The sequence below is a fragment of the Chamaea fasciata genome, unplaced genomic scaffold (assembly GCF_029207755.1).
Source record: "Chamaea fasciata isolate MVZ Bird 193981 ecotype frontalis unplaced genomic scaffold, bChaFas1.0.hap1 SCAF_11, whole genome shotgun sequence".
Classification (NCBI taxonomy): Eukaryota; Metazoa; Chordata; class Aves; order Passeriformes; family Sylviidae; genus Chamaea; species Chamaea fasciata.
In genome coordinates, this window is record NW_027094096.1 from 17,314,275 (window position 1) to 17,327,817 (window position 13,543).

Consider the following 13,543-nt stretch of genomic DNA (forward strand, 5'->3'; position numbering starts at 1 on the left):
CAGCCTCAGTAAGGGTTTGCTGGGTTATTAGGAAAGAAACATTTCCTGAGGATGCTGTGAGGGTAAGGGAACACGTTGCTGTGTCTCCACACTCCTTTGCTCTGAGGCTTGGGAGTGTGCCCGTGCAGTGATGGGCAGAGGCTGGGGGACTGTGCTGTGGAGCAGTGCTTGCTCTGCACCCTTTTTCAGGAGCAGAATGAATCATCACCACTATGGGTGCCAAACCCTGCACCCTCCGGGCTGGGAGCCTCATAGCCTCGTGCCTAAACTTGCTGAAATTGGTGCAGGTGGCATCACCCTGTGCCTTTGGGCTGAGGAGTGCCCAAACCGGTCCTGCCGCCCTCCTGGGGCTCATCCTGTGCCTGCATCCTCACCCTGGCTCCAGGTATCACTCCAGAGAAACAGCTCCTCCACACAAAGTGCTTCCTGCTGCAGGGCCAGCATCACCCAGGCGAAGGCGATAAAAGATCCCCAGTGGATGAGCCACAGCCTGGGAGGGAGCAAACCTGTTTGCAAAAGAGATCTGACTGGGAGAAAAGTCCAGAAGAAAAAGAGGAAATTTAAGGGAAAGTCTAAACATTTCCAGCCACAATGGTGCCACATTTCTCTATTTTAATGGGTTGTCTTTGGCCCCATCACACTGTGGGCGAAGGCTGCCTGTGCAGAAAGGAGAAAGGCAGTTTCTGTCCAGGGCTGCCCTAGGCCCTCATGAACACCGGCAGCAGTGCAGGGCTTAACACAGAGCTTGGTCTCACCAACCATCTCCTGCCAAAGCCTTGGCCAAAAGACCAGGCTGGGACAATTGAAAAGGTCCTGCCGACTGGCCAAGTGTGGGGAACCAAGAGCTGTTCCCACTTCTAACACAGAAAGGGGGGGATGAGTGCATCCTCAGGTGCCTGCTCTGACACCAGCTTTGCTGGAAAAGCAGCTAAAGGCAAACCTAGGTGAGTCTAAAAGAGCACTGAGCTATCCTTGCACTATCATGACTGCAGGATTAGGGCAGTGCTCCACAGCCTGAGCTTCACCCTCTTGGTATTGAACGGTGCATTTAGCACAGAAATGGCTGGAGGGTGCAGAAATGCACCAAGCAGGAATAGTCACTTGGCTTACTCTTATTGAGCCATCTCTCTTTTGTCCAGTGCCTCAGACCAAAGGGGCACAAATCAGGACCCATTTTTCTACCTCTGCTGCCCTTGCTCTCATCTATAGAAAGGAGATCCTGCTCTTGCCACAGAGTCTGGAGTGAAGGCAGTGAACAGGGGGGCTCAGAGGTACAGCAGCAGCCTGGGGGCTCACAGCAAAATGCCTCGTTATTTTCTGGGAAAAAAAGTTAAATCCTTCTCTTGTGGGATAAGCCTGGTTTTGTGGGACACAGAGCAGCCTCTTGGAGGAGGAAAAATTAGAGCAGAAGGTCCTGAAGATGCCAACAAGTGCCCTCTGGCCACATCAAACTCATGAGTGTCCCAGCTGCCAAAAGCAGTTATTGTGGGGTGACCTGTGAATTCACACTGTCTGGTGCTGCAGCAGGAGGGGACCTGCCCTCACCAGCAAGGAGGGGACACAGCTGAGGCAAGTCCCTTGCCAGAGCAGGACTGCAGTGGGACCATGTCTCCCTGCAGTCTGTGCTTGGAGATGCTCTGGCTCCCTCTGGGTCTTGAATTGAAAGGATATCAGATTGCTTGGCTTGATCTTTCCTGTTGTTTTAAATTGTTCTCCCAATTCCTGGCTCGAGCATGGTGACCAAAATCATCACTGTGACAGAAAAGCTGAGTGTTGGGACATCCTGAATGGGGCTGAAGATCCCCAAACCTGTTTCTAGTAGGTTTGGAGAGGAAACCATGGACAATGCAGAGGGTGCCTCACTGCTGGCCCCAGCCTCTCCCAACACAGACCTGCAGAATAAATGCAAATGGGTGCTTTTCAGCCCAATTATCAACACTTACTGTGTTTTCTTTCTTTCAGCTTTTTGCTGCTGTATATCTAATTCGACCATCCTTAACTGAATCAGCAGAAATGCATCTTATCTATCTCCCTTCATCCATGAGAAGGGCCTGAAGGAGTCCTCACCCAGCCCTCATCTTGCAGATGATGCTTGAGCACAGCACTTGCTGCTGTGTTTCAGGTTCCTGCCAGATGGACTCACCGCCTGTCAGTCGGGATTGCCACAGAAAAATAGGAACGAAATCCAGCTCAAACCATTTGCTTTTCCATCTGTGCAAGGCGGTTGTTTAAATCAGTGCTGGTAGAGACGTTTGGAGCTGACGCCAGGGTAAGTTTGGAGAAGTGAAGATCTGCAGAGAGATGTGGATCTTCCTTTAGCCAGAGCAGAAATCACTGGAAAACACCAGAGGAATGAAGAGCTTGCAAACCATGATGCAATAAGTCAGCTTGAGCCTGGCATTGCTAACAGGCTCCCAGGATGGCTTGGGGCTGTAGGTGTGGGAGAGAAGAACAGAGCAGGCAGCAGCAATATCCTCCCTGCTCCTTATTAATACAGCGGTGAGGCTTGATGGGTCTCCTAAATTATAATGTCTTTCTTGTCATTAACTTGATTTCTTTCTGGTGACAGCAGCAGCAAATTGGTCCCAGCTGTTCTGAGCAAGGGATGACAAATTAAAAGGAATTAAACAAGCCAAGTGCTGGAGGGGTTGGTGTGCAGGGGAGGGGGTGCCAGAGATGGCCAAGGAGGGGGGATGGGATGGGATGGGATGGGATGGGATGGGATGGGATGGGATGGGATGGGATGGGATGGGATGGGATGGGATGGGATGGGATGGGATGGGATGGGATGGGATGGGATGGGATGCTGTCATAGGGGTGGTGGAAAATGCCAGGAAGGGAGGAATGGGCTCAAGGCTCATGCTTCTCCCTGCAAGCAGGACACTGAAAATCAGGTGCCTGCCACAGTGAGGTCTGTCTGGGGAGGGGACAGCCCTGTGTGTGCTGAGGCTCTTGCCGTGCAAGAGGACACACGGAAACGCCTCAGGGATTTCCCGCTCCGAGAAACATTCCCTGCCTGGGGATGAAGGAGGGCAGTGCTGCTGAGCTTCTTTGCAAGCCAGTACAAGCAAGTGTCAGGCAGCAAGGAGTTTTTATCAGCTGTCCTGGAAGAGGCCAGGCACAGGAACTGAGGAAAACCAGATCTATGTCCGTGTCTCCATTTTCTGCCGCTTGTTGGCAGCTCTTGCCCCTGAGGCACTGCCTGCCCTGCCAGGTCATGGAGACGCGGTCTTGGAGAACCCATCCATCAGTCTCTGCCAAATACCTGCTGGGAACCTGTGTCCTCCCATCCTGGCAGCCCCAGGCTGATTTCTGTGTGAAATACACAGCTTTTGACCTGGCTTGTAGCCCCAGGGCCAGCTGGAACCATCCTGTGCCTGATGTGAGCTCCGGGGGCGAGCAGGAGAGGATGTCTCATGCTCAGTCTCAGCATCGTTAATGTGAGATGGTCATTAATGCGTCACAGTCACTCCACCCGCCCAGGAAAGATAACAAGAAAGATGAATTTGGCCTCTGAATCCTCTCAGACAGTTTTCTCCAATGTGCCACATTAAATAGTCCTGAACTGAGAAGACAAACTTGCCCTGGCTGCCATGATAAGCACAAAGAGTGATAAACCCATGTAATTAAAGTCTGCCTCTGTAATAACCTTGCAGCAGAGACAGCTGGAGTCTAGCCCTGAGCCTGGGTCCATACCTTAGGTTTTACTTATTTTCATTCAAACTTATTTTGGAGAGATTCAGCCCAAGCACTGCCAGGTGCCAGGAGGGAGGGGAAAATGCCATATGGGCATGGTGGAGGAGCAAGGGCTGTTGTTCCCTTCCTGGCTGTAACACAGGGAAGTCCTTAGCAGAAGCAAATACCCTCAGAACCATATTTGAAGAGGAGCTGACCTTATAGAAAAGCACATGGTCCATAAGGAGACATTCCCCCTTGAGGTACTACACCATTGCCCTTAGGAGCCTGGTCAGGGACAATAGGGACTAGTCGGGGACCAGTTTCACTGGTCCTGTATATATATATAACACCAGATAAAAGTTAGCTTTTTGCAGTCTGGTCTTCCCAGCCTTCCCCTTCATGCTGGAATTTGCTCCACCTCAATGAGACCCAGAGGACTGGTGCCCCCTCATCCACCACATCCCACCCAGGGACCAGGGCAGACCCTGGGACATGTGTGCTGGAGACCCTAAGTACAGCTTGTGGGGCTGTAGGAAAGCCCTTTGCAGACTGTTGTTCTCCAGGTCAGTCTCAGGGCCCTGAGCCCAATCCCCCAGTCAGACTGCCAGCAATCACAGCCAGTTGTTAGCAGTCCCCACTTGCCTCAGAGCTCAGCCATCCAGCCGACTTTAATCCACTTATTGCAGTGCTAATTATCTTTCTTCACTTTCATTTCTTAACCGAAGTGTCCCCATGAACCAATTTAAGCATCACACAGACTTCTCTGACATAAATTCTGCCATCTTTAGCAACCACAGAATTGCTACAGGAGAAGGTGCGGGCTAAGCAGTCTCTCCTAATCCACTGTAGTGGGGTTTTAACCCTGCCCCAGCTGATGCCTGTGAAGGTGCCCAGTGGCTTTAATGGTTTGTCCCTGCTGGGCTGTGGGGAAGGGCACTGTGCATTGCACCTCTGTCCTTCCCCTCACCCTGCTAGCAGGACGGTGGGATTTCAGACACGGAACAACACACATGCCTTCACTTCTTAGAGATGCCCTTTGTCCCTCTAGGTCTAGTGTTTTCTCTTCCTGTGTGCCCTAAGGTGAGGAGAGGTGGGGTACAAGGACCCCATCACTTCCCTGCACATGGCCTCATCCCTCTAGGGCTGTTGGGTTTGCTGTGACACAGAGGAGACTGTCCCTAGTGCAGGTGACAGTCACAGTGCTCCACTGCTGAGTCAGCCTGAGCATCTGGAGCTTCACCTGAGCTCCTCCATGCAGGCCCTTGGCTGGGCTGTGCTCCCCACGCTGCCTCCCTGCAGTGTGTGGCTGCCTGGAAGCTGATTTCTCTGAGAACCCTGGCTCTTGGGGAAGCCACTGAGGAGCCAGGCAGGAACACGGGCTGCCTCTGGTATGGGCCAAAAAACTGAGCCTAGAGGAGTCCCTGAGGAGCAGAATCAAATTCTACATATATACACTAGGGACTGGACAAGAAAACATTCAAAGGTCCCTTCCAACCTGAACTATTCCATCATTCTGAGATTTCTTGCATTTCTGTTTGCCCCTCTGCCTATCTTGTGCTGCCCATCACCATCTGTAGGGACTATGTGTTGGCTTTTCACCACTGCCACTAGCCTGGAATAAGGGGAATAAATGAAATATGGTTCAAAAAGCAGCCTAAGCTCAAACCCAGCACAGTTTCTTGACCTCTACATTTTCCTGCTTCCCTCCTCCCCTAACAAAGGCTGGGGTCTTGGTGGGAAAGGCTGCTGTGCTGCATCCATGGCAGCCCTAGACAGGCACTGCTCATTCCCAGGCTCACAAGGGCTTTGCCAAACTCACACTGTACGAGTTTTCCCCATCCCTTGGCCGTGTAAAGGAAGGGAAAAACAACCCTTCCCTTGAAACCATTTTGCCTTGAAAAGGGGCAGCAAAAAATCCGCTGGCACACTCTGGAACCATTTATCATGGCTACAAATATACAAGGCAATTGCTGTAAAACTTGAGTTTGGCTCCATAAAGGAAAAAACCCCACCCCATGCTTGTTGCAAACAATCACAGCACAAAGAAAAAAAGCCTTACAAGGCTGGAGCAGCCTCATAGATGGATTGCTTTTTAATCCCCAAAGCTATGGTGATAAATCTTTTCACTGGAGGCTCTGGAGACACTCTGTCACTCAGGGCATGCAGGGGAAAGAGTTCCAGGAGCTGAGCAGGCATGGGGCTGGGGGGGCAGGAGGGTTCTCCTGCAGCCAGGAGCAGGTGATTAGGCAGGAGCTGGCAGTGGGACAGAAGCTGCTGTAAGTCTGGGAGGTCAGATGGACAAGTTTTGGGGAACAGCTCTTCAGAAACAAAGTGTTTGGAGAGGAGATGGTGGCATGGAGCCCAACCTGACCACGTGCTCCATATTGCAGGGACAGAGAGATGCTTCTCCCAGCTCCGAGCCAAAACATGGAGCAACTGCATCCACACATTCCCTGCATCTCCTGGCCCCTCAATTAACCTCTAGTCTGACCCATCTGGGTCATATTTATTTGACTCCCAGGCAGTGTTTTGGAATGCTCCTTCTTCCCAACCATCCTGAGGCGCACCAGTCATTCCCCTGGCCACGGGTGGGAGCAGTGGGAACAACTTGCCCATCCTCGCCTTCTGCATTTCCTTAGGTCCCTTTGTTTCTGTACCACCTCCCTGGCAGGAATAATCCTTCCAATTTATACTGGGAAGGTGGCAGGGGCCAGGCTGATCCTCAGGGCTCAGGGCAGTGGGGAATATCGTTCTTGGAGCAAACACCTCTCTCAGGGCAGTGGGGAGTATCGTTCTTGGAGCAAACAGCTCTGAAATTCCCTTCCTGGGGGCTGCAATGAGCCTGAGGCAGGAAGGAGTCATCAACCACTGCCTTCCCAGTGGTGGAGAGATGTAAAATGCACTTCATGATACCATTCTCCTTGAGGAGATCAGTTCCTTTTTTATTAGGTTTCATGCAGATTTTACTATTAATTATAGGATTAAAGGACTTGCCCAGCAGCCTTTGATTCCAGCATCTCTTGGGAGTCCAGCTGGCATGTGGTACCCAGGAAATCTCCTCACCATCAAAACTCAGCCAGGCGAGCAAAGTTTGCTCATATATCTCCACCCAGGAATTGCCACCAGCCATGCTGCAGCTACATCTCTGCCAAGCTTTTGGGATGCTTTCCAGGGTGATCCTGGCCCAGCTGTGCATGTGGAGCAGGTGGTGGGGCAGTCCCAGCATCATCACCCAAAATATCAGGGCTTCAGCTGCATATTCCCCTCGTGCATCTCAGAGAGGAGAATCTGGGATCACCAAGGAGGATGGGGAGTCCCAGGTCAGGAGATGTCTGGGCAGCTGGGAACACAAGGCTGGAAAAAGGCAAAGCCAGTGCCTCACCTTTCTGACTGCTCTGAACTCCATCCCAGCCATGCTGCAACCAAGGATCCTGTAAAAAAACCCTGGAAACACACACTCTGACACTGACCAAGGAACTTGAGCTGCAGCAGCCACAGCTGTATCCCTGCACAGCCTGGCTGCTCAGGAGCAGCAGGACAAGTTTGCCCGGGGTGCAGCACGAGGGACCCCAAAGCTCCAGGCAGAGGTCTGTCACTACATTATAAAATACTATTGACTGCCTATTAAAAAGCCATTCCCTGGAGATCTGTGGCTGAGGAAGCAGCTGGGTGAAGTGAGATGGGGCAATAATGGCCATCAAGGAGGCATCAGTCACATCCACCCACGCAGCAGCAACAAGGGGCCCCACATGGCTGCCAGGGTGCTGTCCCCTGCCAGGACCATCACCAACAGGAGAGAAAGGATGAAACAGATGGATCTCAGTGCCCTCGACCACACTGACATCCTCCAGAGAGAAGCTGCAAACAGTCAGCAGGACCCTGAAAGGCAAAGTCACTGCAGCCCAATGCCCACCCTCACCCAGCAGCACCCATCAGGACCCCCTCAAGGGCTTTGCCCATGGCAGATCTGGCTGTGGAATGGGGAGCAGGGGAAGCCAGCTGCACTGCCTCTGAACTCAGGACTGGGTAGATGAGGGCTGGAGGGAGTGTGCAAGCCCCAAACCCTGCCTCTTCTTGGTCACTGGCCTGGCTGTGGTCCCATGGAATGTGCCTAGGAGGGGCTGGGAGCAGAACAGCAGCTGCCAGTGCTCCGCCTGGGGCTTGCTCACCCAGTTCTGCTCAAGCAAGCCCCAGGCTAGCCCACACTGACCAGAGGCAAGGCCATGTGATGCTGAGCCAGGGGAGCCTCCAGAGTGAGCTGTGAGGGAGTTGGGGTTTAGTAAATAGTGCAAAACCAGAACTCAAACTGCTTGGGCAGTCCCTCAGCTTCTATTTCAGTTCCTCAATATTTCATCCTGCAGGACCTGGTGTACATAGGGAAGGTAGCAGCATTGATCTCAGACAGGAAATCGATGGGTCCTTCCAGCCTGGGAGAGCATGACCAGCCAGCCCACGCTCCCTGGCATTTTCGTGACATTTTCCAAGCTGTGTGTCTGGGGAAGGACTGATGGCCACTGCTCCAGAGGCAGCTGTCCCTCTGCAAAGGTCCTAAGCCCCAGCTCAGCCTGAGAGACCAGGAAGGGTGCAGGCATCCCACTTGTGCCCTCCCTGCCATACCCTCAGTGTCCCTGGACCTGCAGACCCACCACAGCAGCAGAGGCCCCAGGGAGATCAGGTGAAACACCCCTGGTGTCCATCACCCTGGCACGTGGCCCATCTGTCACCCTCCCCAGGAGCAGGGCCTGGGTTCAGTCCCATGCTAGGAGCAGAGCTGGGTGCTGGGGGACACAAGCAGGGCACAAATGAGGTCAGTGGCTTTTTTTAATTCTCAATGAGGCTAAGCCCATGCAGGGCAGGGATGGAGGAGGGCTCCCCACATTCCCCACAAGTTCAGGTGACCACAGTGGGCAGAGGAAGAAGAGATTAGCACCCACCACATGCTGGTCAGAGAGGGGAGAGGGGAACATATTCATGTGACACAGACAGTCATGAAGCTCTGCCTTGGCACTACAAACAGCCTGGAGATCCCTTTGTCCCATATTTTTCCCCCATGGACTCCAACTCTGGAGGGAGCAGCCGTGCTCCTTCCCTTGCCCTCAAAGGGCTGGGAGTGCAGGCCATGAGAAAGGCTGGAAGCAAGGAGCTGTACCAGCACCCTGCAGCCAGGCACCAGCTGGCACCACTGAAGACATGTGCCAGAAAATCTGAGTCACATTGGTGCCAGACAGCTCTGAGGAGGTCTCAAGGGAGAAGGCACCCACAGACCATTTTTCCCCATGGGATTTGTCCACAATCACATGCAAACCTCTCACACCCCCCCTGGGTCTCAGCCCAGGTGCAAGCACCTCTGGGGGCACCCATCCATCCCTGTGTCCCAAAACAGCCTGGGATGCCTATGTCCCCAGCTCCAGTACCTGCGAGTTCATCCCACTGGGCCAGGAGGGATGGAATATTTTTAGGGATTGCTGACGTATCCCTGATGTAGAAGTCAGCTGTCCCCACACTACAAGGGATGCCTTGGCCTTGGCCAGGCCTGGTGCTGAGGACAGTGGGATGCACTGCAATGCATCCAGGGCACAGCAAGCCCACTGCCACCATGTCCCTGGAGCAGTGCTGCTGATACAACCAGCCTTTCCATCCTCGTGGGACAGCACAGAGAGGCTGGGATCCCTCCATCACCCCTGCCCCTCTCCCCACCACAGGATGAGTGCCACAGTCAGATGGATGCTGGTGGTGAGGAAATCTGGTCCCGCAATCCTTCCCTATCCTCCCACTCTTCAGCAGAGGGACGTGTCGTGGGAGGTGTCCTGGCCCCTCTCCATGTCCTCCAGCTCGTACTCCTCGGGGTCAGAGAGGGGCAGCCCGTTGGTGCTGGGCAGGGCCTCGCACTCGGTGCTGCGGGTGGTGGTGCGGGTGACGCTGGGCGAGTACCCCCGTGCCCAGGGCAGGCGCTGGCCGGAGCGGCACATCACCTCCTTGAACATCTCCCGGAAGCGCGTGGACATCAGGTTGTAGAGGATGGGGTTGGCAGCCGAGCTCAGGTAGAAGAAGACACCTGAGATGATGTGGATGTACTGGAACATGTGGAGCATGCCGCTGGTCCAGGTGGAGACAAAACTCCAGACGAGGCGGTCGGTGTGGAAGGGAGCCCAGCAGATCCCAAACACCACCACCAGCACGACTGTGGGGAGACAAGGAGCCGGTATTACTGGGGGCATGGGGATCACCAACCCCACAGAGAGATCCAGTCCCTGGCCAAGCACTGCCCCATTTCAGCCTTGGCCATAGCAAAGAAGCACAAGAGAGAGGAAGAAGGAGAGGGGAAAGGTCCCGTCAGTGCCTTCTGGACTTGTCATGGCAAGGCCGGAAGTCTGGACAGGATCTCCTCCCTCCATCTCCGGCCAGTGCTACTTCAGGCCCTTCTGTGCTACACTTCTGCACTCCTCATTGGCAGGCAGCTGGCCCTGTCACAGCCATGCAGCACAGCTGGGGGACTCACGCCCCTACTGGCATCCAGCCTCCAGAAACCTGCCACCTTCACCAGCAAAGTCCAAGAAGCACGAGCTATTTGAGACCTTTCCTTGTGCTCTGGTTTTGGTTTTGTTTTTTTGTTGTTTTATAACCCAGCTCTGCTGATGGAAAGGAAAGGGTGTAGGTATGTATGTGTACAGGTAGTCCTGGGGTCCTTTGCCATTCCCATGCCACAATGCATCTCTCTGGCATGTGGAGACAGGTCCATCTTTGTCCCCAGCCCAGCCCAAGTGCCTTGGAAACCAGAGTTACCACTTGTCTGGGAGGTGGCGGAGAAGCAGCCCTCGCCCTGCTGCTGGGCTGGGCAGTCTGCCATGGCTGTGCCATCACGGGACTGGGAGCGTGTGGAGGTCAGCATGCCAGGGAGAGGCAGCTACCCAAGGGCAGCCAGCTCCCACTCCTGGGAAGGGGGCCAGAGGCTCTGGGAACCATGCTGGGGAGGGGAGCAAGAGTGAAGAGCAGTGGGAAAGAGGATGGTTCAATCCAGCCTTGGGTCATTGCCCCATTAGAGTTACAGAGGCTGTGGGGCTGGGCAGAAGTGCTGCCCTTCTGGGAAATCCCACACTGCCACTAGGATTTGAGGTCTGGGTGGAGGGATGGGGGAGTGGGTTACCCCATCCCAACCCACCTCCTTTCTCTTTCTCACCCTGCATTTCCCTCGAGGAGAGGATATAGTATGGCTTGGAGGGAGCTGGCCCAAGCAATCCTTACTGCTGCACTAGAATCACCAGATCTGCCTTTGCCCCAACACTCTGCAAGCCAGACCCACGACCTTCATCTGGGATGACCCAGCCTCAGTGCTCTGGACTGTCCATGACTCAGTTTCACCCCAGCACCCTCCCAACACAGCCTTGGGAGATACTCCCTGGCTCTGCCATCCCCAGCACTGACTCACAGAGCATCTTTGTGACCTGTCTCCTCTTGACTTTCTTCTGCCCCTGAGTGTTGTGGCAGTTGCGGCTGTTGCCAGTCTTGGCTCCCAAGGCTTCCAGCATCTTTTCTTTCTTGAGCTGCAGGCCAATAAGAAGGTAGAGGACACTGATGGTCCCCATAGGCAGGAAGAAGAAGACGATGGTGGTGACCTGGATGATGAGATTGTAGGTCAAGCGTGGTTTCACCAGGGTGCAGATCTCTGAATCGGGCACCCGCCCCCGTCCTGGCACGTAGAGAGGCTGCAACCCATGAACACTGGTATTGGGGATGGAGCAGATGACCGAAAAGACCCAGATAGTGACAATGACCCTCTTGGCGTGGTTCCTGGTTACGACGTACTTGGCTTTGAGGGGGTGCACCACAGCGATGTAGCGCTCCACACTCAGGGCTGTGACGTTGAGGATGGAGGCAAAGCAGACGGCCTCGAAGAGCAGCGTCTTGAAATAGCAGCCGCTGGCCCCCAGCAGGAAGGGGTAGTTGCTCCACATGTCATACAGCTCCAGTGGCATCCCCAGCAGCAGCACCAGCAGGTCAGACACGGCCAGGCTGAACAGGTAGTAGTTGGTGGGGGTCCTCATGAACCGGTGCCGGAGGATGACGATGCAGGTGAGCGTGTTGCCCACAGCCCCCACCAAGAAGATCAGCAGGTAAATGACACAGACTGGGACAAAGAAGTTGGACCGTCGAGGTCCCAGGTACTTATCCCGCAGCTGCTCCTCTGTCAGGTTGGCATCCTTAGGGTCGAACAAGGTCTCTGGGTGAGTCCTGTTGCTGAGATCGGGGCTGATGGGCTCCACAGGGAAGTCCTGCTGGGGCAGGGGGAACTCGGAACTGGAGCAGTTGACATAGGGATTCATGGCTGTGGAGAGATGGAGAGGTTTGCAGAATGCTTTCCCAACTTATCTGCTCCCCCTGCTCCCACTGTCCCTCTCCCCACTGGTGTCAGGGTGACGGGATTCTGCCGACCACCAGGGCTCTGCACTCTCATACCCATCCTGCCCCAGACACAGCCTTTCCTTTGGGAAACCACACAAAACTTCCATCTAAACTCCCAAAGGCTTCCCAAGTGCTTCCTGCCCCATTTCCCATCTGTGAACAACCCTGGCATCTCCCCAGTCTACCTCAGCCCCTTTGCCCCATCAGGGAATGTCAGCAAGGCTGTCCTGTTTTCCTGCTCTGTAAGCAGAGCAGGATACAGCGCCAAAAAGCTAGCCCCAAAAATCTCTCCTGGTCGCTGTTCTACCGGATATGTAGAACGGCTGGCAGGGCAACCAACCAATAAAACAGCCAGAGGGAAAATTGATTTTCCAACGAGATAAAGACTTACGGCTTGTTGGGAAACTCCAGATGAATGCTGAGGTCCCACCACCCCTGCGCCGGACAGGGTCAGGTCTGGGGAGGGAGTGTGGGAGGGGATGCAGACTTCACTGCCTTAAGTGGCAGGCAAATGAAATCCTGCCGCTGCTTTCCCCTCGGAGCTCAGCTCGGAGAAGCCGCCTGCCCTTATCCACCTTCTCCTTCTTGTCCGCTGTCAGCTGAGAGGCTGGGGGCTGTGCCAGGGTCTTCCCTTCCCACCGCTGGCCAAACAAATCGCAGTGCCGAGACCCTGCCCCTGCCAGGGGCTGGCTCCTTATCTGCAAAGCAGCACTGCCAAAAAGCTGCCCTTCAGAGAGAGGAAATAACGTTAAGGTAATAAACTCCATCGACTCTGAGAGTCCCGGGGAGGGCGGCCACAGGCGTCTCCTGCCCCTCCGGCAGCCTTCGCCACGCCGGCATTTATTATTTGCGTGGCCTCGGTGGTGAGTAAAGCATCGATCAGCCCCGCGGCCGCCCTGGCACCGTCCGGCGCGGGAGCCTGTGCAGCACCCGCTTGTCCGGCCTCATCTCGGGGAAATGCAGATGGACCCAGAGGCTTCCTGAGGTCTCCCACTTCCAGATGTGCACTCCCTGGGTCACCCGAATCACTCCCCCGTGAAGCAGGTGGCTCCAGCCGGCTCCCGTCACACTTGGGTGCTAGGAAGTTGCTGCACTCGCAGCATCGCCCCGTGCACGGCGTCCGGCTCAGCTCCCTCCCCGCGCCCGGTGTGTCCGCGCTCCCGCCCGTCCTCCGTGCTCACCCCCCGTGCCCGGGAACACCCCTGCTCTGCCGTGGCGCAGACCCGCGCACACACATGGACAGACCCACTCACGGTTCCTGAGCCCCACGGACGCGTGTCAGGGCTGCGTGTCGCCGCTCCGCCCGCGGCTCCTCTCTCCTCCACGTGTCGGACGGTCCGAGAGCCGTCCGGAGCCGGAGAAGCCCAGGGGCACCCGCTCCGCCTGCGGCGGCCAAGGGCTGACGGCTGCGGGTGGGGGCTCCGGGCCCTGCAGCCCGCCCCGGCCCCGCAGGTGGGGAGGAGGG

General features: G+C 55.1%; 1 protein-coding gene across 1 annotated transcript; it reads right to left on the minus strand.

Moving 5' to 3' along the window:
- Positions 1–8,478: 8,478 nt before the first annotated feature.
- Positions 8,479–12,703, minus strand: NMUR1 (neuromedin U receptor 1). Its single transcript, XM_066193867.1, has 3 exons — positions 12,470–12,703; positions 11,105–12,001; positions 8,479–9,859 (listed from the first exon to the last, which is right to left on the minus strand). The coding sequence occupies exons 2-3, from the start codon at positions 11,997–11,999 to the stop codon at positions 9,456–9,458; spliced, it is 1,299 nt and encodes a 432-aa protein (XP_066049964.1). The 5' UTR covers positions 12,000–12,001; positions 12,470–12,703; the 3' UTR covers positions 8,479–9,455.
- Positions 12,704–13,543: the final 840 nt, after the last annotated feature.

What these genes read in the sequence shown, in the direction of transcription:
- NMUR1 (XM_066193867.1), bottom strand. Translation starts at nt 11,999, where the DNA reads ATGAATCCCTATGTCAACTGCTCCAGTTCCGAGTTCCCCCTGCCCCAG. An exon ending in ACAGGTCACAAAGATGCTCT is followed by an intron (nt 9,860 to 11,104) that starts GTGAGTCAGTGC and finishes GTCTCCCCACAG; the next exon opens with TCGTGCTGGTGGTGGTGTTT.